At 49.2% G+C, this 22,436-nt stretch overlaps 1 protein-coding gene across 11 annotated transcripts in view; it reads left to right on the plus strand.

The window, feature by feature from the left end:
• The first annotated feature begins 1,331 nt into the window (after positions 1–1,331).
• Btbd16 (BTB domain containing 16) overlaps positions 1,332–22,436 on the plus strand; it is a 54,546-nt gene continuing 33,441 nt past the window's right edge. For 2 of the 11 annotated variants that reach the window (XM_017589421.3, XM_063267816.1), the window contains exons 1-8: positions 1,332–1,450; positions 1,994–2,292; positions 4,803–4,860; positions 7,284–7,432; positions 11,933–12,006; positions 13,557–13,700; positions 17,002–17,091; positions 18,115–18,229. In XM_017589421.3, coding sequence (XP_017444910.1) covers positions 4,843–4,860; positions 7,284–7,432; positions 11,933–12,006; positions 13,557–13,700; positions 17,002–17,091; positions 18,115–18,229 — 590 coding nt within the window. In that variant the 5' untranslated portion in view covers positions 1,332–1,450; positions 1,994–2,292; positions 4,803–4,842. Of the gene's footprint in view, positions 1,451–1,993; positions 2,293–4,802; positions 4,861–7,280; positions 7,433–11,932; positions 12,007–13,556; positions 13,701–17,001; positions 17,092–18,114; positions 18,230–22,436 lie in introns of those variants that run through there. The other 9 variants (XR_005488855.2, XM_063267835.1, XM_017589424.3 and 6 more) reach the window with 7 other exon arrangements.

Raw genomic sequence — 22,436 nt, forward strand, 5'->3', positions numbered from 1 at the left:
CGGAAAGCTCACATGCCTGCTCCCCCGGCCCTCGGTGTATATAGTCACTCTCTGCGACATGTGGGACTGCTCTCTGACATTCAGCTCTCTTGGCCTGGCGTCAGACTTGCTCTGTGCTTGATCGCCTCTCTTCTGGTGTTGCCAGCTGGGGATGCTATACTGTCGGTGAGAGGCTGTGAGGGACAGCCATGCTGGCTCCTCCAGGATCTGCCTTACTGAGGGACTGGGCCATGTGTTTCCAGTCCCTTGGCTTCTCTTCTGGGATTCTGAGGGGCTGTGTCAAGACAACACAGAGGTGTGAGACTGAGGTAGGCCTTCCCACAGGGGAAGATACGGGAAAGATGTTCCTCCTGCTTCAGTCTGTCTTCTGATATTACAGGCTGCTCCAGGAGCTCAGACATCTGTACTCTCCTGAGGCTTATTGGGCTGCTGTAGGACTCCTTCACTTGTCTGCTTCTTCATTTCAATAGACTGGCCTCAAACTTCCTATATAACTGAGGACGACCTCGGACTTGTGCCTCAACTTCCCAGTATTGGGAGTACGGGTTTGCATCCCACATACCTGCTCAAAGAAGATTGTTTTACATTTCTTGTGAGATAATTCATCCTTTATGGTCTGGTTGGAGGTTCAGTTACTGTTTCGACTGTGCTATACTTCCCTCTCCATACAACTGTGTGTGTGTGTGTGTGTGTGTGTGTGTGTGTGTGTGTGTGTTCACTCACATAAACAGCCACTTGTGGCCTCACAACACATTTCTGGAAATGCGTCCGTGCCTGAGCGTGTGCACACAGCCTCCCCATCGGAGGAGTTGCCGTGTTCTCTGTAGGAACTTGCTCACCCGTCTCTCTGGAGCCTAAGCGGTGCTATCAGAAGCCGACTCATTCTCGCCAATCAGAAGCCGACTCATTCTCGCCAATCCTTACGGATCCAGATCACGCCAGGGGAAACAGAAAGCTGCCCCCTGAACATTGGCCTAAAGCTAGGATGGTGGGTCTGAACCCCACTCTTCCCTCCCATAGGGCAGGTCCTTGTCATCTGCAAGTGGATGCCTCCGGGTAGAACTTTCAGGGAGGGATTGCTGCTAGAGCTGTTTTCACGTACGTGTGTCTGACTTTGGCACACAGCTCAGCTCTGGAGAGAATCATGGAGCGATCTACCGGGGAGCTGAAGGCTTCTGAGCCGAAGGTTTCAGAAAGGGATTGACACGAGCAAGGTCAAACATTGGGTTCAGGAGCGGTGAGGATTGGGTCTCCCTGGGACACTTTCCCAGTGTGGCCAATAGGAGGCGCTCAGGGGCTGTCTTTTAGCCGGTAACCCAAGTAGTACCGGAAATGGTATCCAGAGGGCAGGTGTGGTGTCAGGAGGGTCAGGTTCTTAGATTTCAAACAGCTTAATTCAAATCACGTATAAAGCCCTCTATTCCAGAGAAAGTTTACATGGACGGCTGAGGTAAAGGGAAGGGTGGAAGCAACAGAGAGGGCAGAGCTGCCCTACAATGCTTTTGCTTAGGTACTTCCTTCCACACACACTATCACACCGTGGCCTGGGCGGTGGGCTAGGAGGGAAGCAGCAGACCAGACTCAAGGTCAGAGAGCCGACAGCATGCACTCTGGTGGTATGGGAAATGTTGCAAAGGCTCTCCCAGTGTGTGTAGCTCATTCCTCTGCAAAGGAGCACAACCGGGCTGCAGGTCTTGCACTTTGAGACACTAGTGTCTGTCAGAGGCTGGATACACTACCCACCATTCTCTCCCATATCAAGAGACACAGTGTCACCACTATTAATAATACAGGGATGGGGGGAGGGAAATGTGTCTACACACAAACGTATATGCACAAATATTGATGTAGTATTAATTAAGGTTAATTTTGGCCATGGAATTCAAATTACCTTTGTTGTGAAAATATTTTGGCAGCCAGTCAGAGTTATGCTAGTGACAAACTGTCACTAACAGTCTGTTTTCTGACAGCCTTGTCTCCCTCCCCTCCCCAGAGAACCACAAGCTGAGCTAACATCAGAACCCGGAAGAGGAAGTCCTTGGAATCTGACTGCTGTTGCCATGGTGCCCACAACTACCCCCTGGAAGCCAAAGGCAGGCTCCCCCAGCAAAGCATCTCATCCCATAGGAGAAAGGGGTGAGCCCCGGGTGTCATGAGAGCCTTCAAGATTCGGGCTCAGAAGGCGCCGAGCCTCCAGCTCTCCCTTAGCTCAGTGGCCAGCGCAACCAGCATTTCTCTGCTTCACTCTCGTCCTCTGTGAACGGCCCCTGTGGGCAGCAGGACTTCAGAACTGTAAGTGGGACTGGCGCCTCATCCACAGCAGAGACCAAGGGGTCAGCCAGTGATGGGAGCTGTTTGCATGTGGCTCTGTCAAGGCAGGGAGGCGCTTCAGAGGGTCCTGGCTGGGAGCTGAAGGAGAGTCACAGGCAGCGTCCTCACCAGAGGACCAAGGGAGCAACAACTAAAGCTCACCAAGGGCACAGCTCCCAGTGAGACATAAAAATAAAACACATTTCAAGGCTACTGAGATACTCCTGGGGTTCAAGGCCAGCTAGGAAGACTCTTGTGTAAAAGAAACAGAAGGTAGGCGGCTGCCTCTGAACTGAAGTGAGCCTTTTCTATGGAAGGCCCTGGCAGGAGCAGTTCTTCATATGCTGACCAGCTTTGCATGAAGTCTGCCTGGAGCCTACTCCCTTCTCCTTAGATGTCTCTGGGCCACGATGAAGACTCAGAGCTCGTATGTGGAATAGTGGAAAGTAGGCAAGGGTTTTAACTACAGAGGTGCAGGGCCATTTTGACTTCAGTGTGAAAAACAGAGAAGCAGCTATGAATCCGGAGGTGGGAACACAGCCGTGAATGAAACCACATGTGTGTGGAGGAGTCTGTGTGTGTGTGTGTGTGTGTGTGTGTGTGTGTGTGTGCTTAGTGTGCTCTGTGGTGTGTGTTTAGTGTGCTCTGTGGTGTGTGTTTGTGTGTTTTTAGTATGTTGTATAGTGTGTGTGTGTACTGTGGTGTGTGTGCGTGTATGTATGTGGTGTGTATGTGGATGTGTTTAGTGTGCTATGTGGTGTGTGTGTGTTTAGTGTGCTGTGTAGTGTAGTGTGTGTGTATGGTGCATATGGTGTGTGTGGTGTGTGTATGTGTGTGTGTTTAGTGTCCTTGTAGTGTGTGTGTGTGTGTGTGTGTATGTGTGTTTAGTGTGCTCTGTGGTGTGTGTTTAGTGTGCTCTGTGGTGTGTGTTTGTGTGTTTTTAGTATGTTGTATAGTGTGTGTGTGTACTGTGGTGTGTGTGCGTGTATGTATGTGGTGTGTATGTGGATGTGTTTAGTGTGCTCTGTGGTGTGTGTGTGTTTAGTGTGCTGTGTAGTGTAGTGTGTGTGTATGGTGCAGATGGTGTGTGTGGTGTATGTATGTGTGTGTGTTTAGTGTCCTTGTAGTGTGTGTGTGTGTGTGTGTGTGTGTGTGTGTGTTTAGTGGGCTCTGTGGTGTGTGTTTAGTGTGCTCTGTGGTGTGTGTTTAGTGTGCTCTGTGGTGTGTGTTTGTGTGTTTTTAGTATGTTGTATAGTGTGTGTGTGTGTACTGTGGTGTGTGTGCGTGTATGTATGTGGTGTGTATGTGGATGTGTTTAGTGTGCTATGTGGTGTGTGTGTGTTTAGTGTGCTGTGTAGTGTAGTGTGTGTGTATGGTGCATATGGTGTGTGTGGTGTGTGTATGTGTGTGTGTTTAGTGTCCTTGTAGTGTGTGTGTGTGTGTGTGTGTGTGTGTGTGTGTACTGTGGTGTGTATAGGGTGGTGTGTATATGTGTGTGTTTGTGTGCTGGGTGGTATAGTATGTTTATGTGTGTAGTGTGTATGGTGTCTGTGGTGTGTATGTGTATGTGTTTAGTGTGCTGTGGAGTGGAGTGGAGTGTGTCTACTGTGATGTATGTGTAGTGTGGTGTGTGTGTGTGTGTGTGTGTGTGGTGTGTATGTGTGTGTGTGTTTTGTGTGCTGTGTGGTGTGTGTGGGTGTGTATATTTAGTGTGGTGGCAGTGGTGATGGTGACTTGCTTGAGTAGAACCTCCTGGAGACGGAGTGTGGGAACTGATTCATTTTCACGACATCCTCAGTCCCTTGGCAGATTCCCAGTCTCCTTGGAGTCTGTGAGTGTCCTCGCCCCATCGGCATCTTTCAGTCAGTTCTACCCTCCTCTTCCTACTAACTGTTTTGGGCATACCATCAATCAGATTGGTTTCTGTCACTTCCAACCAAATTAACCTAATTGCATTCAAAACCAGCGGGAGAATGAATGCTCTGCCAGTCCTCTTTCCTGGCCTTTAAGCCAAGGTGATCATAGCTCCACTGGGCCCGGTACAGCCCTGACTAATTGGTAAAGCCGCCCATAGAGTTTCCTGCTCCAAATAGAGAGTTATACGGTCACCCTACTTGAGGCCATATGTTGATCTTGACGATGTGAGAAGCATATCTTGCTGTTCCTCTACCTGAGCTGCTTCTCCAAAATAATAGCATAGGCCTGTCTGTCTGTCTGTCTGTCTGTCTGTCTGTCTGTCTGTCTGTCTACCTATCCATCTGTCCATCAGTCCATCCATCTCAGACGAGAGCTCTTGTGCAGTGTGAGACAATGCACCCAACTACAGAACATACAAACAGACATCCTCTGGCTATGACACATGACCCATGTCTGAGGCGTTCTGATTCCTTTTCTGGTAAAAGGTAGATTCTGTAGGTCAGTCTGCGCTACAGCGTTCTGATGAGATGCTTTGGGGACATGAAAACGTTCAGCTTTAAGTCTTTGTCTTCCAGGTGCTCATCGCTGTCATCGCTGTCATCTGCACTATCATTCATGAAAATGTTGAATTCAGTAAGTAGATCTTTCCACAGGAAGGCCAGTGACAGCAGGTCTGGGGAGGGTGGTTATAGATGCAAATCCCGAAATTCTCACCTCAAGGCGGGTGAGGGTTAGTTTATTCCGGAGCTAAACATGATCCTGGCTCAGGAATGCACATTTCGGAAACTCTGAGTTCCGTTCTCTGACGTGGCAATGCCTTCGTGGCATTTTATATAACAGATCACTGTCAGGCGCGTCGGTAGGAATATGAAGAAGTGGGGAACCCCTGCTACAGATAGGGGTGTTAACTGATGACATTTTGAGTTTTTAGCTTGTTAATACATTGCAAAACAGTTTCACCTGATAGTCACAAGGGCGTGTCAGGCACAGAGGCAGGCAAGGAATGGCCTGTAAGGAGACTGAAGATAGCCCAAGATAACATTGTTCTGGACCTGCAATATTCCACTGTCATCGAAGTCCTAATCAGTTGGTCAGCCTCATAGATGTTTCTTGCTATGGAAACTTTCATCCCTATGGCTCAGTCAATAAAGTGCTTGCCATTTGAGACTGAGGGCATGCACCACTGAGTGCCTCAAACTTGACTGGCTGTCTACTGGGAAGAGCACGTCTAGGCAGTACTATTTAGAAACCAGAGGTTGGGGATTTAGCTCAGTGGTAGAGCACTTGCCTAGGAAGCGCAAGGCCCTGGGTTCGGTCCCCAGCTCCGAAAAAAAAAAAAAAGAAAAAAAAAAAAAGAAACCAGAGAGCAGCCCCTCGGCTGAGCCAACCCTTGCTTGTGCCTCAAGACCACAACTAAACTCAGTCCACAGCTCACAGTCACCCAGCTAGGCAACGTGCTAAGACACACTTCCTAAACAGTTTCATTGTATCCTCTTAATAACTCTAAAAGCAAGGCAGTGTCGTCATGATCCTCATCTTTGTCAGCACTGTCATTGCCACCCACCACTACCGTTACCAGTGTCACAGTGTGATCACCATCTCTGCCACTGCCATCACTACCATCACTAATAACACACCATCATCACCAACATTATTACCATCACCCCTTCCACTGCCATACCTGCCATCACCACCATCATCACGGGTATCACCTTATTACCAACATCACCACCATCATCATGGCTATCACCTTATCACCATCATCACCAACATCATTACCATCGCCCCTTCCACTGCCATACCTGCCATCATCATGGCTATCACCTTATCACCATCATCACCACCATCATCATGGTTATCACCTTATCACCATCATCACCACCATCATCATGGCTATCACTTTGTCACCACCATCACCAGCACATGGTCCACCCCTACTACCAACACCATCTCTGCAGTTATCACCACAATCATTAGCTTCATCTTTGTCACCATTCCCGTTGAAGCTGACTCCATTTTGCATGATGTCTGAGGGGCTTGGAAGGTTAAGTGACCTGCCCAAAATTGTCAATCGGTAAGTGACAACAGTAGGAATTGAGCTCAGATTCCGTATTTCCACCTACTCTCTTGGTGCCTGGGTGGCTTAGGACTGATGACTTACATTCACACGGATCCGTTGTTGTGGTGTTTCTTGTTAGGTGTCCGAGTCATCAGTCAGAGGGTTGGATTCCTAGTGTTCTTTTCCGTTAAGGAACTGTATGACTATTTCTAGCAGCACGATTCATAACAGCTAGAGGCTGAAGCAACTCAGATATCATCAACTGATAAAAGATAAACAAATTGTGCTAGAGTCACAAAGTGTGGTATCATTCAGCCTTGAAAAGGAAGGACGTGCTGATAGATACATGGATGAACCTTGGAACGAAGCCAACTGAAGGGAGCCAGACATTGTGCGATTCTACATGTACCCAGAGCGAGCAAAGGTTTTAGACTCAGAAAGCAGCTTAGTGGTCACCAGCAGTGGAGGGGAAAGAGATGGATGGGGTGTCTGATGGATACGGGGCCCTTTGGTGAGTAATGAAGATGTTCTAGAACTGGACAAAGGTGGTGCTTGCATAAGACTATGAATGTACTAAACCCCACTGAACTGTATGCCACAATGAATAATGTGGTGAACTTTCAACTGTGTATTCTACCAAAGAGGAAACTCTGTCCACAGTATCTCTCCAACTGATGTTAGGCTAGGTACTCAAAGAAAAGTACTTGAAGCATAGTACTTATCCCTACTTGTGAATTCTTAGCTACCTACCAAAAAACAATTGGCCTTTTTGCCCCTGGCTGCTCTTGTGCCAGACCCCAATCTCTGAAGTACTTCATAGCCTGGACCATAGGCAGCATCCTCTAGTTGGAATATGCCCCCATGATAAACACTAGCCAGGTCCTAGAATTCACAAGCAGTTTACGTTTGCAATGGAGGAAGTTAAAGGTCTCTCTCTCTCTCTCTCTCTCTCTCTCTCTCTCTCTCTCTCTCTCTCTCTCTCTCTCTCATCAAGCAGCGCAAGATTCGGATGGAGCGCCGGATTGTTGGTGCGACCAACCGATGGCGTTTTCCCCAAGACCATTTCTGCGGAGACCTCCTGGCACTTTCCCAGATGTGCAATGTTTTGAACGTAGACCTTGATGATGCTCTGAAGAACCCAGACAAGTAGGGAGGGTCAAATGCCCATGATGGGGGATGGCAGCCCAGAATGGGAAGAGGAGGTGTTCGATGACCAGACCACAATGACCAGATGGTTCAGGACTGCTCCAGGCATGTCTGAAAGGAAACTTCTCTCAAGGACCATACATAGGAACAGACAGGGTCTGAGACTACTTGTTCTGACCAGGTCTGTCAGTGCTGACCAATGCTTTATAGATGAGCTCAGGACCCTCACAGGATTCTAAGTTTGTCGTCCAGGGACCAAATGATCTCTTGAAAACACTCCATGGCTAAGTGGATGTTTCTCATGAATTCCCAATCTCACCCAGCCTACCATTCCCCTCCCTCTGTTAGAAACTAGTCTCAGTCTCAGGCTAGACCATCACTTCTCCAAATCGTGAGTTCTGCCTGTCCAGGGGACCCAGCAATGGACCTTATTTGCAGAAGGGTCCCTTCATTTCCTGGTGCCTTTGCCCTGGCTTGATGCCACTAATCTCTGAACCGGCAGTGCCTGTCTCATGAGTTCATGGATAAGTCCAACTAAGCAAAGGCTGCCCCCTGGAGTAGTATCTGACATGGAGATCTGCTGGTATGGAAGATCCATGCTTGTTGAGTGACTAGTCAAAAGGGACCGTTAGCCGGTGGCTAAAGCTCACTCAACCTCACTCTCCTCATCTGTGAAATGGGTATGACAGAAACTCCTTTGAAAACTCAATGGATACTTAAATCTACCATATGGTATCAGAGTGTATTAGAAACCCTTATTATTAGTCTCACGAATCGTAGACTCTGAATAAACCGAGCGTTTACCTTGGTGGAGTCTGCTACAGGAGAGGGTGGTTTTCTTTCGTGAACACAGATCACAGTTCTGTCTCTGTGGTGGGAATCTATCCCTGGGACTGTGAAAAACTCTTGGGAGGCACCAAAAAGGTTCCATTTATTTTTCTGTTTATTTTTTATATTGACAGACAACATTTAATTTAGGTAAAAAAAAGAACGTATTCTTAGTAACACTGTGTACCTTTACATGAGACTCTCTGATCTCAGGCCAGGATGTGTGGAAGTGCCTGGAATGGTACTGTGTAGTACACATGTGTCTCCCAAAGCATACACAGCTCCCCAGCCCTGCCCCATCAGTAAAGTCTTGTCCCTCCCTCCTGTGGTGTCCTTGTGGCTTCCCCCACAGGGGTTCACTGTCAACTTTGACAGAAGCCAGATCAAACTGTAGTAAATGTATCACACCAAGGGCCACTCAGCTCCTGGCTCCCAGCTCCCAGTTATTTTGGGTCTGTAGCTCTGTCTTGCTCAGGTCAGTGCCCTGCATGTCATCGAGCTGCCTAGCTTTGCTTGTTGTGTCTGTGGGATTCTAGGACGTGGGGGACTCTGAGGCTGCTCACTCCTAATCACTGCAGAGTTGGGGGCTGAGAGACATGAAGGTGTTGACTTCTTTGATACAGTGCTAGTTTCTTATCTGCGAACGGAATATGTTCTCCTATGTAGCATGAGTCATGGAAAGACCTCGAACAGACACACTAATAAAAATAAGCAAGCCGTCTTGAGGGCAGTGTTTTGGCATAAGTGGGCACACCGCCATTTACCCAAGAGGCAGCATAGGGGTGGTGCTGCCCAGTCAAGACTTAAAGGAAGGGCCCTCCCACTAAGAACCCAGGCATGCTGGGAAATGAGCCCAAGGCCTGCCCTTCCTGGTCTCTGGCTGATGCCCCTGGTCAATGTTTCCTTTCCATCTGGTCTGCAATGCCAAGTCTATATCTAGGTCGGGAAGGTCTTAAAAAGCAATGAAGATGGTAAAAGGAGAAACCTTGGTATTTTATCAGCATATAGTCTGGGAGAGGGATACTAGGGATTTAAGGCTAGGCTATAGGGGAAATCAAAGAAGCAAATATCAGCCAAGTGTGGGGTTAATTACGGTAGGCCTACACCTCCCAGACATTTACCTTTCTACTCTGCCCAGGCTTTTTTTTTCCCCCAAGACAGAGTTTCTCTGTGTATTAGCCCTGGCTATCCTGGAAATCTCTTTTTAAACCAGGCTGCTTTTGAACCCACAGAGATTCGCCTGCCTCTGCCTCCCGAGTGCTGGGATTAGAGGCGTGTGCCACCATGCCCTGCCAGGCATCTTGTTTTATAGGGAAAAGCTGAGACCAAGAGGCAGGTCTCAAGGCCATGTGGAAGAAAATGGAGGGTCTGAGACCCAGGTCTGTGTAGTTCTGCCCAGTCAGACTGGAGTCCTTGACACCCTAGGCATCAAGTCAACATTCTCATACGTGGCTTGTTGCAGGAGGCCTATACATCCATAAGACACTTCCTGAATCCCTTTCTCTTTCATGATCATGGGCCACAACTTAAGGCAGCCTATGAGCACATTACCACTGTTCGCTGCCACCTCTTCACAGGGCCTCTCTCCTTTTGGTGAGTGAAGAGATGTTGTGTATACCAAAGACTCTACCAGTGATCCCAAAGTGAGCCTGCATCATGAGATCTACAAAGCATCTACAATAAACAGTTACCACACCCAGGAGAGGCAAGGTAGCCATTTGGTCATCGGGCATCTCCTGGCTCAGCTGGCAATTGGGATGTTTGTGAAGCAGGTTGAGCTCATGCCCTGCATTTTCCAAAACCCACCCCGCCATTTAAGGAGATGGTCTGAACTCTTAACCCTGCCTGGCTCTTCTCAGACATGTCAAGTGATTGAGGGAAGGTGTGAGGGTGGCTGTGTCCAGTCTATCACTCCTAATGGGTAAACAACTCAGGTTCCCAAGTGCCTTCCTGAGGTTGAGTCACTCGCAGCCACCTCTGTCCTGGAAAGGGTAGCAATGCTGTCACTATTATTCCGGAAACAGGCTCCCGCCCAAACCGCCTCCATGCGCCTGGCTCACGAGGGACTCTGAATCACTGGGGATCAGCATTCCCAACTGGACACCGGGTTCCGCAGACCAGATGCGGTCTACAAGCATCCCTTGGCTAGTTGGCTTTCTTAGGCTAATCGTCTTCCGAGTATGTGACTCACATTTTAGTTTATTTCCACACTCTGCATGTGGAGTACACAGAGTCTATGAAAGGCATCATCACAGCTGCTATTCATACTCATGGACTCAGCCAACACTGGATGAACACATGCATGGCGACTTGTGCTAGGGGCACAGCAGTGAGCAGGCAGCCTGTCTGTTAGGCAGAGGACACAGGAATAGACAAACAACCAGAGGACATTGCAGGAATTTTAATGGAGCAATCTTGGGGCATATAGGGGATAGGGATGCTGGCCCAGAGAAGGCAACGATGATGCTCTTCCTAGAGAATTAATAAGAGCCCTAGGAGAGAGTTGGGAGAACCCTCAGTATAGGAACAGGGTCTCTGTGTGTGTGGGGGGGGGATCTGGGTTCATGAAGCCAGAAAGGGCTGCAGTCAGAGCGGAAGGCACAAGGCTGTAGTGAGGCAGGAGCTTGTAGCTTAGCCAAGGAGTCTATAGGGACTCAGTGGTGGATTCCCAACAGGAGAGACAAGACCAGCTCTGTATGTTGTGTGGGGCGTGAATCCAAGGAGGAAAATGATAGGAGGCTGGGAGACAGGCAGGGACTGGGGACACAAGACACAGCCTGGAGAAAGGTCAAGAAACAAAGGCCAAGACGCATGAACAGGTTGGAAAGAGCATCTCATCAGATGGAGACGCTCTCAGAGGTGACGACGCCCAAGTGACCGGCTTGGCTACCTGGGAGTCCATCTCATGAAACAGAAACTGGGCTAGAGGAACAGGGGAGGGGTTGGGCTAGACTGTGAGGTGAATTTTCAGATGTCCCGAGACTGGCAGCAACCATATGATATCAGTTAATATCCTAGAAAGGAACGCCCTGTGCTCTTCCCCGGAAGATAGTTGTCAAGCACCTACTGTATACAGTTGTTTTAGAGACGTTCCAAAGGTAGTGCCGCTCTGCTGGCAGGGGCAGCCTTGAATACCTCCTTGGTACATCAAGGTTACCAGCAGAAACAGGGATCAGTGTTTTGGGGCCAGCCACACTGAGAGTTGAGAAAACTCTCACAAAGGGAGAACTGTGATCAGGTGATGCTTTAGGGACAGATGCTGTAAGGAGAGATGATGTGTGGATGCTCTCATGATGTAGACTGTGGAGACGGATGCTGTAAGGAGAGATGATGTAGAGACATGTTCTAGTAAACTACACAATAGGATGAGTTGTAGACCAGTTTCTGAACCCTGCCATGAAACACTATCATAAAGTTGGTGAGCAATAGTGACCAACCGTATCGGGAAGAAGGAACAGGTGCCCCAGGTCACACAGCCAAACCAGCACCAAAGCCAAAACCAGGTAGATGGAGCTGCATGACAATCTATCCGGTGCAGAAAATTTAATCCAACTCATGACTCGCATAAGCCATACAGAGCCTGTCACCTACACCTTTTATGACTTTTATAGTTAGCAAACTAAATGACTTAATATTAACTGCAGGGTCTTCTGTTTGTGTCTTCCCCTCAAGATTATGTATTTCAAAATTCCAAAAGCTTTTCACCGAGAGTATCATGGACAGTGGCACCCAAAGTGGGGAAGCAGGTGAGTTGTCACCAGTGGATTTAACCAGCGCTACGCCGACTTCGTGGGCCTCCTATGGTTCCTGTGGAAGGGAGCCAGTTGTTGTCAGGTCTCTGTTGTATGGATCACAATTCTCATGCACCGCAGTGCCTAACATCAGGCAGGTGTCTGTAAACAGTGTCCTATGTGTGACAAGCGGAACCACATACACACGTACATGTGAAGGTCGGCACATAAAGACCAACACACTGATGTCAGTAAGTAACCTTGAGAGAAGTCTAAATTTAGCATTCGGGAACAGGGCAACTGAAGTTTTTTCCCTTTGGGACCTAGCCAGTCGTGACCGACATCCTTCTTGACCCTTTCCCCAAAGGACTTTCCTGTGATTGGAACATAAGTCAGGATAGGAGAAAGGTCTCCTGAGCCAGGTGAGGAAGGTGGGAAGATACTGTGGTAGGTTTTCCCCTACCTTTTGTTATGCTGGAGACAGAACTGGGGCCCTCATGTATACCAGTCATGTACTCTCCCACAGAGCCATGCCCCTACTCCAAAGTCAGCCTCTTTAAGGAGTTGTTCAGGGTTAAGCCTCACAGAATGGTTGCCTAAGGTCAGAGCCAGCCTCTTTTCCAAGGGAAAGCTAATTGCTTATTCTCATCTGCCAACTCTAAGGTACTTAGAGAAGCAATCCAAGACCTCCCTATAGTGAGGAAAAAGAATGCCAGGTTGATTAGTGATGTCTGCCATGTAATGGCCATCTTCAAATTTGAGCCTGATGTCCACAGAGGGAGAATACTGGACCTATAATTCTGTTCCGCTCTATAGTCACCCCACATATATGGGACTTTTTTTTCTAACCAAGCACAAAGTACCCGAGGTCATCCAAGATTTAACATGCAAACTCATTTTTCTTAACTTCAACATGAAACAATATCTTAAGTTCATAAATGACAGTATCAGGAAGAGGATACAGGTACACAGTCAAACAGTCAAACTTTCTTGCCAAGAAACAGCAAGTGACCCTCTAGATCATGTCTGGTTTGGAACAATTGTCTCTTTTACCAGCCTCTCCTCCAGCTCAGGGCTAACAGTAAGAACTGAGTCATTCAGAGTCCTCCCACCCACTCCCCTGATGCCTCATCTTGGCCTGGTATCTTGTGTCATTCACCTGTCCCTCTGTTAAGGTCTCTTCCTTAATCATCTATGACTGGCCCAGGGCAGAATGCCCCCACACAAAGCATTCCACAGTTTGCAAAGGGCTTTCTTCACAGTGCCATCTTACTTCAATATGACTCCCAAGAGAGTCCACCCAAGAGGATCCCTAAAGAGCCCCTGAGTTAGAAGGCAGCTCACATGCCTTGGAAATCTACAGCTTTGTCCACAGCACTGTCCCTGATTGCCAAGACACTGCTTATGAAGTTCCCCAGCAAGAGCTTGGCCCCACACTACACTAAGGCCTCAGGAATCTACTGGTCCCCACTGTCTGCTGAATAGCTACAGCCTTTGTTGGGGAGACTATGCATCTTCAGGCAGCAATGTTCTTGAACTGACCAAACATCGTTTTCTCTCCTCAGACGTGATCCTCGACTGCCTTGGCTTCAAGTGGGAACTCCACCACCCTCAGATTTTTCAATCTGAGACCTTGGCCAAGCTCTACTTGACAGCCTTGATACAGAATACAAAAAGCTCCCAGAGGGATCTGGAAAAGATTCTGAAAGGTAGTCTCCCAGGGGACCTGGGGCGGGCAGGAGCCAGATACCCTTGGCATTCTGGGGACCTGGCTTGGCCCGTGGTCCTCATTAGTGACGAATCATGTTCTGCAATGTGAGCAGAACTATGTGTCGAGTCTGCTTCCTCAGCCATGAGGAGGGATGAGAGTTCTCATTGTGTGATGTTGGAGCCAAGAGGAGGTAATGGGTGTGGGATTCTAGAACAATGTCTGGCACACGGTGAGCTCTCAGTACACCTCCATCATTGTCTTTGTAAGATGGGCTACCTTGAATCATCCAAAGAAATTTCCAGAAGGAAAGCGTAGTTCTGAAATCTGTCACCTGTTTCTCTATTCGTGCTGGTTAGAAGTTTACATGTGTTTGTTCTTCTGTTTTCTTCCTTGATGTTCTATTTTCCTCTTTTTTTTTCTCAACTTATCTCTTTCCAAAACAAATTTACGGCACTCATTTTATTCTCTCCTCTTTACCTCCTCACCACTTCAGGCCTACTCTTTCCTGACCCCTTATGTCTTCTCCAGTTATAATACTAACTTCTCCAGCTGGCACTCCAGACTGACTCAGAAGCAGATGACATGGAAAGCCCATAGTCCCCAAAGCTAGCTGGCACGCTGGTCAGGGTGGGATTGTATTTCCGGGCCATGGAAGCGATGCCTTGTTCTGGAGCCAGCCAGGTGACCAGAGCTCTCAGTCACTGCCCCTGCCAGAGCCTGGAGTGCACTGTCCTGTCAGCTAGAATCTACCTGGCTGAACAGCATCTAACCTGGCATGGAGCCAAATATATGTCTATGCTGCTGTGATGCCCCACAGGAGTGTGGAGGCCTGGGCCCCTCCTTGGGATGTCTTTGCTGTTCCTAAATACTTGTCCCCATGTGCTCGAGAACAGGGCTCCACTCCTCCATCTTCCCATATCTCAGGTCGGACCACTGACGGAGCCATCCATGCAGGGTCTGGTGACTGAGAGAGGGAGTACATTAGAAAGTAAGAGAGCCTGCTGTGGGGGTGGGGGACAGTGCTCATGTTATCTTTAATGTCTCCAGAATAGTGTCACTAACAGGGACCAGCTATGTCCTGCCCTTCTGATCCAAGACCCCTGATGGTGACAAGGCCTAGCTAAAGATATCAGAAAGGTGCAGCAACTACCACTGCTCACACACTGATGAGTACCAGGTCGTGCGTCTCCAGGACGCGTCCCATGGAACGGTCACCACCCTCTCTATGCCTTTAGAAATCAGCAGAGCCTCTGTCCCAAGGCCACACACTGATCTCATAATCTTTGCTGGGGGGGGGGGTTGTTGGAAATGCCTGTCCTTGGACTTGGCGCAGACAGGGCTTCTGGGAAAGCTCTGGAGAGCTGAGCTCTGTTGGTTTCTGAGGCTTCCCATGGCTGCTCATCCTCTTTCTACCTCACACTGATGGGCCGCTGCACTCCGAGCTGGTGTTTATGGTCTCGGATAAAATCCAAAGGAAACAACCTCTTCTGTTAAACACATTCCAGACGCCTTGATTTTCACAGACCCCAGGAACATGGCTGGTTTCCTATCTGTCTGGGTGTCCCTAACATGGAGAAGTTTGAGCCTGCGTGTCTGTCTCTCACTCTGGCCTAGCCTATACCATTCTTTCCTTCAGCAAACTTCAGATGCTGTGCTTATACCAAGGGGAAAGAAAAATAGCAAAACGAGATGAAACACGGTTAAGTAGCATGATACATTATAATACTAGCTGCCCCCTCCTGTGAGCCTACTGTGTGCAAGGCATTTGTGTGTAGTGTCATTTGCTTTTTGCAAGAGGGGTGAGCGACTGGCAAGAAAGACCATGCATACAGGAATCTCTGCCATGAGGTAGAGAGGAAAGTGACTCAGGGCTAAGTAAGGCCTGGTACTTAGTAGGTACAGAGGTGGGCAAGGGCGATGCTTAGTGGGCACTTCATAAACATTTGCTGAATGGGACTCTGAATACAGATAAATGTCGGAGGATTGTGAGGGGATCTTGAGGAAAAAGAACTTCTGTTAGCTCGTTTTTCGGCAGCATCACTTCCTCTTTGGCTCCCATCTCATGCACCTCGAGCTCTGTGGTACTAGACCTATTTATTTTGTCAACCCAGCTAATATTGACTCACAGCTAGTGTGTGAAAGACCATGGCACATCCTTTGGATGGTGTGGCTAGTGAGCCATCAATGTGCCTGCTCAGGAAGTGGAATAACAGGCCCATGGAGTAATAGCAGGTTGTGCTAAGTTGGTCTTTGCAGAAGAAACAGGCCATGTAGTTGGGGCGACAGTGCTATCTGTCATAAGGGGTCAGCCAGGGAAGGCCTCTCCAAGAAGAGGACCTGTGTATAGGCCCCTAGAGAAGGAGAAAAGCAGGAAGCAGCATCACACTACTCAGGAAAGCAAACTCAGACAGGAAAGTTTAGGACCTAGGAAGAACAGGGAAAAGTTGGCAGCCATGCAGTTCCTGGGATCACGGGTGAAGCTCTAGTCTCTGTGCTAAGGAGAGGACAAGGGCATGTTCTTGGAGACCTCCTCTGAGAGCCTCAGTTTAGAATGTGACTCCGAATACATGGATTAGCTAGCAGTTAATTGGCCTGCCCCATCCCTTCCCCCAGAACTCCTCAGTGGCAGGGATCCTCAATTTCAAACCCATGGGGCAAAGCAACAAGAGCCACTATTGGGGGCTTGTGAAATGGCTCAACAGGCAAAGGTGCTTGATCTCTGGGACCCCAGTGGTGGAAGGAGAGAAGTGACTCCCACAGATTGTCTTCTGACCTCTGCGTGTGCCATGGCGTGTCCCCCCCAACCAATCGATTAATTTATGTAACAACAATTTTTAAAAGAAGAGAGCCACCATGTGGATGTCGCGGCCCCCACTCATCCTTCAGCAGGTAGCCTCTGTTTTCCCACTTGCTCTGTCTACAGAGCCCAGACACCAAAACCAATGATTGGAGCTCACCTTGTCCTCAAACTGCTCACAGCCTAGATAAGGAGGGGAGGAATGGAGGAGGGACAGGAAGAGGGGCAGAGAGCGAGACATGGTGAGCATGTCCAGCACAATGCAGGTTCCAGTCACCCACTTTGGCAATGCTAAGCTCCCTGGGGGAAGCTGGGAGAGAGTGGACCAGGAGCTTCCAGGCCACTTTGCAACTTCTTGTGAGTCATAAGATATTTCAAATTAAGTAGTCACCTCTAAAGCGCACCTACCAAACAGTGGATGACATGTGCCAAGATCCAGGCTGTGTGCAGGGTGTGGGCGGGGCCCTCATTCTCCATCTCCATATTGCGTTTCCTTCACTAGTCCATTCAACTGAGAGGATGAAGAAAAGGTCCCCAGTAAAGAAGATCATCATTTCCTTGAGGATCAATGACCCAGCAGTCACCAGAGTCGGTAATGTAACCCACCTTCATGTTGGGAGAAGGATACTGAATGGCCCTCCCACAGACAGAAAACAAACAGCAAAACACAGCATACAAGGGAGGCTCGCTCCTCCCCAAGGATATTGAGCAGGGACTGGAGAGATGGCTTAGTCAGTACCCGAGTCTGCTGCATGAGCCTAAGTACCCCAGTTCAATCCCCAGTACTCAAGACACTACAGATGTCTGTACATCTGTAGCCCGCGTGCTGGGTGGGGCCAGCCTGGGAGCTTATACCTGTAGGCACAAGGATACCCAGAGGCCTATGCTTCTTCCAAGCAGCACTTTGGCTTGCCCCCTCCCCACTGTCCCCCGACTGCCCAGGGGAAAACAGCTGTAGAAGCTTCCTACAGAGCGTTCAACCTTTCCCCAGCTTTCCCAACCAGTCATCTGTGTGAACACAGCACTCATGACATGCTCTGATGACACAGAGGGTAGGTAGGTCAGGAGCACTGGTGCGGCTTGTGGTCCTCAGAGCACTCTGCAACCACAGGGCAATGCTGTCTTGGAATACATTGTGTTTAGAGGAGGCCAATTCCATCGACCCCTAGCCAGGCTGTCTGGCTCCTAAATCGTTAAATTATCCTGGCTTTTCCCCGGGGGTGCCTGTCCTCTGAAGTTCTCAGGCTCCTAGGGAAACCCATCCTTAAGTCCCTTCATAGATCTAGAGAAAGTCCTGTTGGGGCCATGGAGCCCTAGATTAAGGGAAAGCTGGGGGGACCTCCTGGCCTTGTGGTTATCTGTCACATATACTCTGAAGGCGGGCTCAAAGGAGCATCTTTATAGTGGAGATCAGCATTCCTTGCCTTCATTCTCACCTTCTCCAGGAAGCTGTGGGTCTAGGTGGCCACCTGACCAGGCAGGGTCTGTACCAAAGTCCGCACTTCTCACTTTCCCTCCAGTATCTCCACCCCATCCCAGCAGCAGAGGTAGCAAGTTCCCCAGGTAGGCTATGAAGCCCATGCTAATGGGTCCCCCTCTGCTGCTGCCCCTCCAGCCTTCGCCCTGGCCCTGAAGAACCTCTACATGAACGAGGTGGAGATGACCGTGGACAATGTGCTGGGCGTGCTGGCTTCTGCTCACATCCTCCAGTTCAACCGACTCTTTCGAAAGTAAGGACAGCAGGAGGGACAGGCCAGCCTGGGCAAACCGGGGGGTATTCTTTGCGGCTTATCTCACAGAGCATTCCTCTTTCTTGGAGTTCCTTCATACCAAGCCTGACTTAGAACCCAGAAAGAGACCACACAAAACTCACACTGATGCAGTAAGTGTTTTGTGCACGTTGCCTAAGTGATTCTTGATTCATAGGAATGAATTGCAAGCAAGCGGGGAGACACTACCATGGGGAGAGAGTATGCGGTATGCAAAGTGACTCCCCTCAAACCTGGCTCGATTACCAATTTTACCCGAGTTCACTTGGGAATAAAACAAAACGAAACGAAACCAAAAAACTTTCTCCGTTAAGTACATCCACATCTAAGCCGGCTTCTTTACTTCTGGTCCTGTCCCCTCACCTCTTACTTCAGGTAAAGCTTTGTTTTATTCTTGAAAATACTTTTATTGTTGAGAATGTTGCACAGAGTCACCGGAAGTCTTTTTGAAGAGAAAAAAAAAAAGGCAAAGTAGCTCAGATGGCAAAGACACTCACCACAGCTAGGCGACCTGAATTTAATTCCCAAGATGCACATGGTGGGAGTAGAGGATGAACTCCCCCAAGTCCCCCTCTGACCTCCACATGTACACAGTAGCACGTGCATTTACCTTTCACCCACAGAGTAGATTATAATGTAATTAAAAATTGATTTTATGAATGATTTAAGATCTGATGTGGCCACAATCCCAGGGCCCATTCTGGGGCATGGCCTTTTTGACTGGGCCGCCCATTCGTCTGGCTGCCCCATAGGTGGGTTTGTGGAGGCTGAGCAGAACCAGGAGAATTGAGGGTAGTGTTAAGGCTGCTGCATCCTGAGGTCACCTGGGCCCTGGAGCTTGAATCCAATGTGACAGTGAGGACACATCTCAGCACTACAGCCTAAAGAGATGTTGCTCAGTGAGGCTTGGTCACTGGCCACAGGGCTCTCCCCACCCCCCCAGACTCTAAGCAAGCGTATGAGAGGTGAAGGCATGGGTCAGTACTGTGATAAGCTGCTCAGTTTGCACACGCCTCCATGGTTTGTGTCCAAAACCGTGACTCATCGTCATTACCTACCCACTGCCTGGGAACTGCTGAGGACGAGGGGACACTGTCCCAGAGCCTGGAGATGGTGTCAGGCCATGGTCAGACACTCACTCAGCTCTCTCTGTGGCACCTAGCTCCTCTTCCCTGCAGCAGCCCTGAGAGCTGACAGTGTGCCTGATGAGCAGTCAGGACCCCAAACCTGTAGTCACCAACCACGCTTTCCCACTTGGCTGGGACGAGGTAACCGAATTGTCACTTGCTCTGTGAGGTCCTAACCCTTCTCTGGCCCTGGTCAGGGGCCTCGCTCATTCAACCCTCATTCATTCTCCTGCTCCTTCCAGAACAATTTCTTGGACTTCTCTGGGACGCCAAGGAAGTAAAAAAGGGACAGTTGGGCAGGTGGCTGCACATGAGCGCCTACAGCTCAAAAGTCCCTGCAACATAGGAAACGAGTCACATAGGGTAGACTGAAGTCAGCAGCCCCCGAATGTGACATTTAGGCTGAATAGGACTAACTCTGAGCACAAGGTGTGCCTGTGATAAGCATAGGCGCTCCCCCAAATCCCCTTTTCAGCATCCTGTGATGTTCCTCTGTGCCACGCTTCTTAAGGGGTTTGCGTGCTGCATGGAAATCCCTCTGTGGGATTTGTCTTTCTAGACTCTCCTGTTCCTTCTCCGAGCCGGAGGGATGTGGACCTGCTGTGCCCGTTTGGTCTTGAAGACAGGAGCTGAGTTATGTGGCTGTCTGAATCTCTATGCAATTTGGTGCAAAGACTTAGGGCAGGATGATCTGCCTGGCTCATGTAACCTCCTCAGGCCTCAGTGACTTTCAGTTTGGGTTGTAGCTGACAAGGTCATACTGTATAGCCCAGGCTGGCCTTGAACTAGCAATCCCCCAGCCTCGACCTCCTGAGTGCCTGGATTGCAAGGATGTCCTACAGCTCTTGGTAAGTCTCAGTTTGCCTGTATAAGCGAATGAATATCCCACTCAAGCCAACAGAAGACACCATCTGCTGATAGGGCAGGGATAGGCTTTCTCCCAGGGAATCTGGAAGGATTCCACTCATTAATTCCAGAGGCCACAGACTCAGATTCAACACAGCACATTTCTGAGCCACTGAGGATTCTGGGGGGAACCTGAGGATACCTCAGGCCAGGCCCTCCACCCAGAGCTTCTTACAGGCTTGTCGGGGGATACGGCTGCTCCACAGGCCAAGGACTTCAGGTGCTCAGAGGTCTGGAATGATATGTAAGGGACGTACCGAGAGGGGTTTGGGGTCTGAGAAAGCCTTCAGTGTGTCTGTGTGGCCGAGGTCTTCGTTGCTATGTATGATGGGAGAAAGCAACTGAAGACAGAATTAGTTTATGTGGTGCCCTGCAGTCATCTGAGGAAGCTGACCTTGACTCTTCTTGATGAGTGGGGAAGTCGGACTTTGCCTGAGACTTCTCAGACTCCTCGTGTCATCGTCGTCGACACTTCAGCTCGGCCTAGCCTGTTACTGTAGTAACTGTGGAAGCACAGCTTGCTCACCCAGATCATCTCTGAGCAGCTGTTTCCCAGGCCCACACATTGGGAGAGTGGCTTTCCTCTGGAAGGGAGCCTCTAGCTACTTTCTGACTTACCCAGTACCGTGCCTCCAATATTGGAAGACCTTTACAGCAGCTAGAACCCTGTTCCTGACTTCTCTCTGCGGCTGGGTCGAGAATAGCAGGTCCTCTGTTCTCTTGCCTTCTCCCCTGCCGGAACAGGACCGGTGCTTATAATGAGCCAAGCCTATTGACCTGTTCTTGAGCCTGGGCAGATGAGACCTGCCCCAGATTCTTCACACAACCCCAGAGAGCTTAGTGTTCTAGGTCAGAAGCCAGGGCAGGTCCGCCACACAGCTGAGCCTGTGTTTGAGAAGCTGGTGGTGGCACAATTGGCAGGGGTGTTCCAGTCAAACTTAAGAGTGTGGTGTGTATGAGTATGTGTGCACACATACATGCTCACGGAGTAGGTCAGCAGTGCTCTGGGTCTGATAACACTGCAACTTCAGGCCACACACGAGACCCTGAAGATTATCTCAGCTGGGGTCCTGGTTCATGAGAACTCACACTGACGGCTGCTCAAGTCTGAATCACACATCCTGGAGGTCTTTGAGGGATGGGACCTCTGCACACATGTGTCACCTGGTGATGTTGCATAGATTCTCTCATTGGTACCTGGGCTGGGATCACAGCTGAGATCATGGCTGTCACAGGATGACTCAGGGTGGCTGGAGCAGAAGAGGAAGAGAGAGATGAATCGGGAATTTAGGGTGAGACTGGTCATATAGGACCTCGGAGGTGACACCAGCAACTTCCTCACTTGGTTTAGTCGCAGAGCATGGTGAGCAGTCAGCAGGACCCGCTATGTGGCGTGGGCACAGTACGTAAAGCATGTGGGAAGCTGGTACTGAAGCAGAGCTTGGAGGCACGGAGGATCTGAGCTAAGTCTGGGGAGCAGAGGGACAGGACCAAGAGACATAAAGACATAAAGATGGGAACCAATGGGCTTTGTAATCTTATGAACCGGAAGTGTTACAACAGACAGAAGGGAATTCTAATAGGCCCTGGCAGAAATGAAGATATTCTAAGATGACATTTGTGTCTCTCAGTCAGGCTACCAGATTATTGAAACAATGGGACACACAGAAGTGAAATTTTCCCTAGGAGTCTCACACTGAGAGTAGAATAAGGTGCCAGCCAGAGGAGGAACTTGTCTCCCTGAAAGAGAGCTAACACAGTTCCAACGACTTGTCACATGACCGTATAGGATGACACTGGAGCCCAGACAGTGATTGGCCAGTCGCTGCAGGACCACATCGTGACTGCGACTGCTTAAATGTGCATGTCCGTGGTCTTCTAATTAAACTTTAATTTCATATCAGGACCCCAAAGACAGACTTGGAGATGTGGTGTGGCTCACTGGGTCTTGTCTCTCTTCCCAATGTGATCACATTGGATAAAATCTCCCTTTTCTGCTTTTAATTTAGCTCTTTTTTATTTAATATATTTTTAAATGTTTATGTGTATTGGTGTTTTGCCTGCATGTATGTCTGTGTGAGGGTGTCAGATCCTGGAGTTACAGACAGTTGTGAGCTGCCAGGTCCTTTGGAAGG

The sequence above is a fragment of the Rattus norvegicus genome, chromosome 1 (assembly GCF_036323735.1).
Source record: "Rattus norvegicus strain BN/NHsdMcwi chromosome 1, GRCr8, whole genome shotgun sequence".
NCBI classification, from domain to species: Eukaryota; Metazoa; Chordata; class Mammalia; order Rodentia; family Muridae; genus Rattus; species Rattus norvegicus.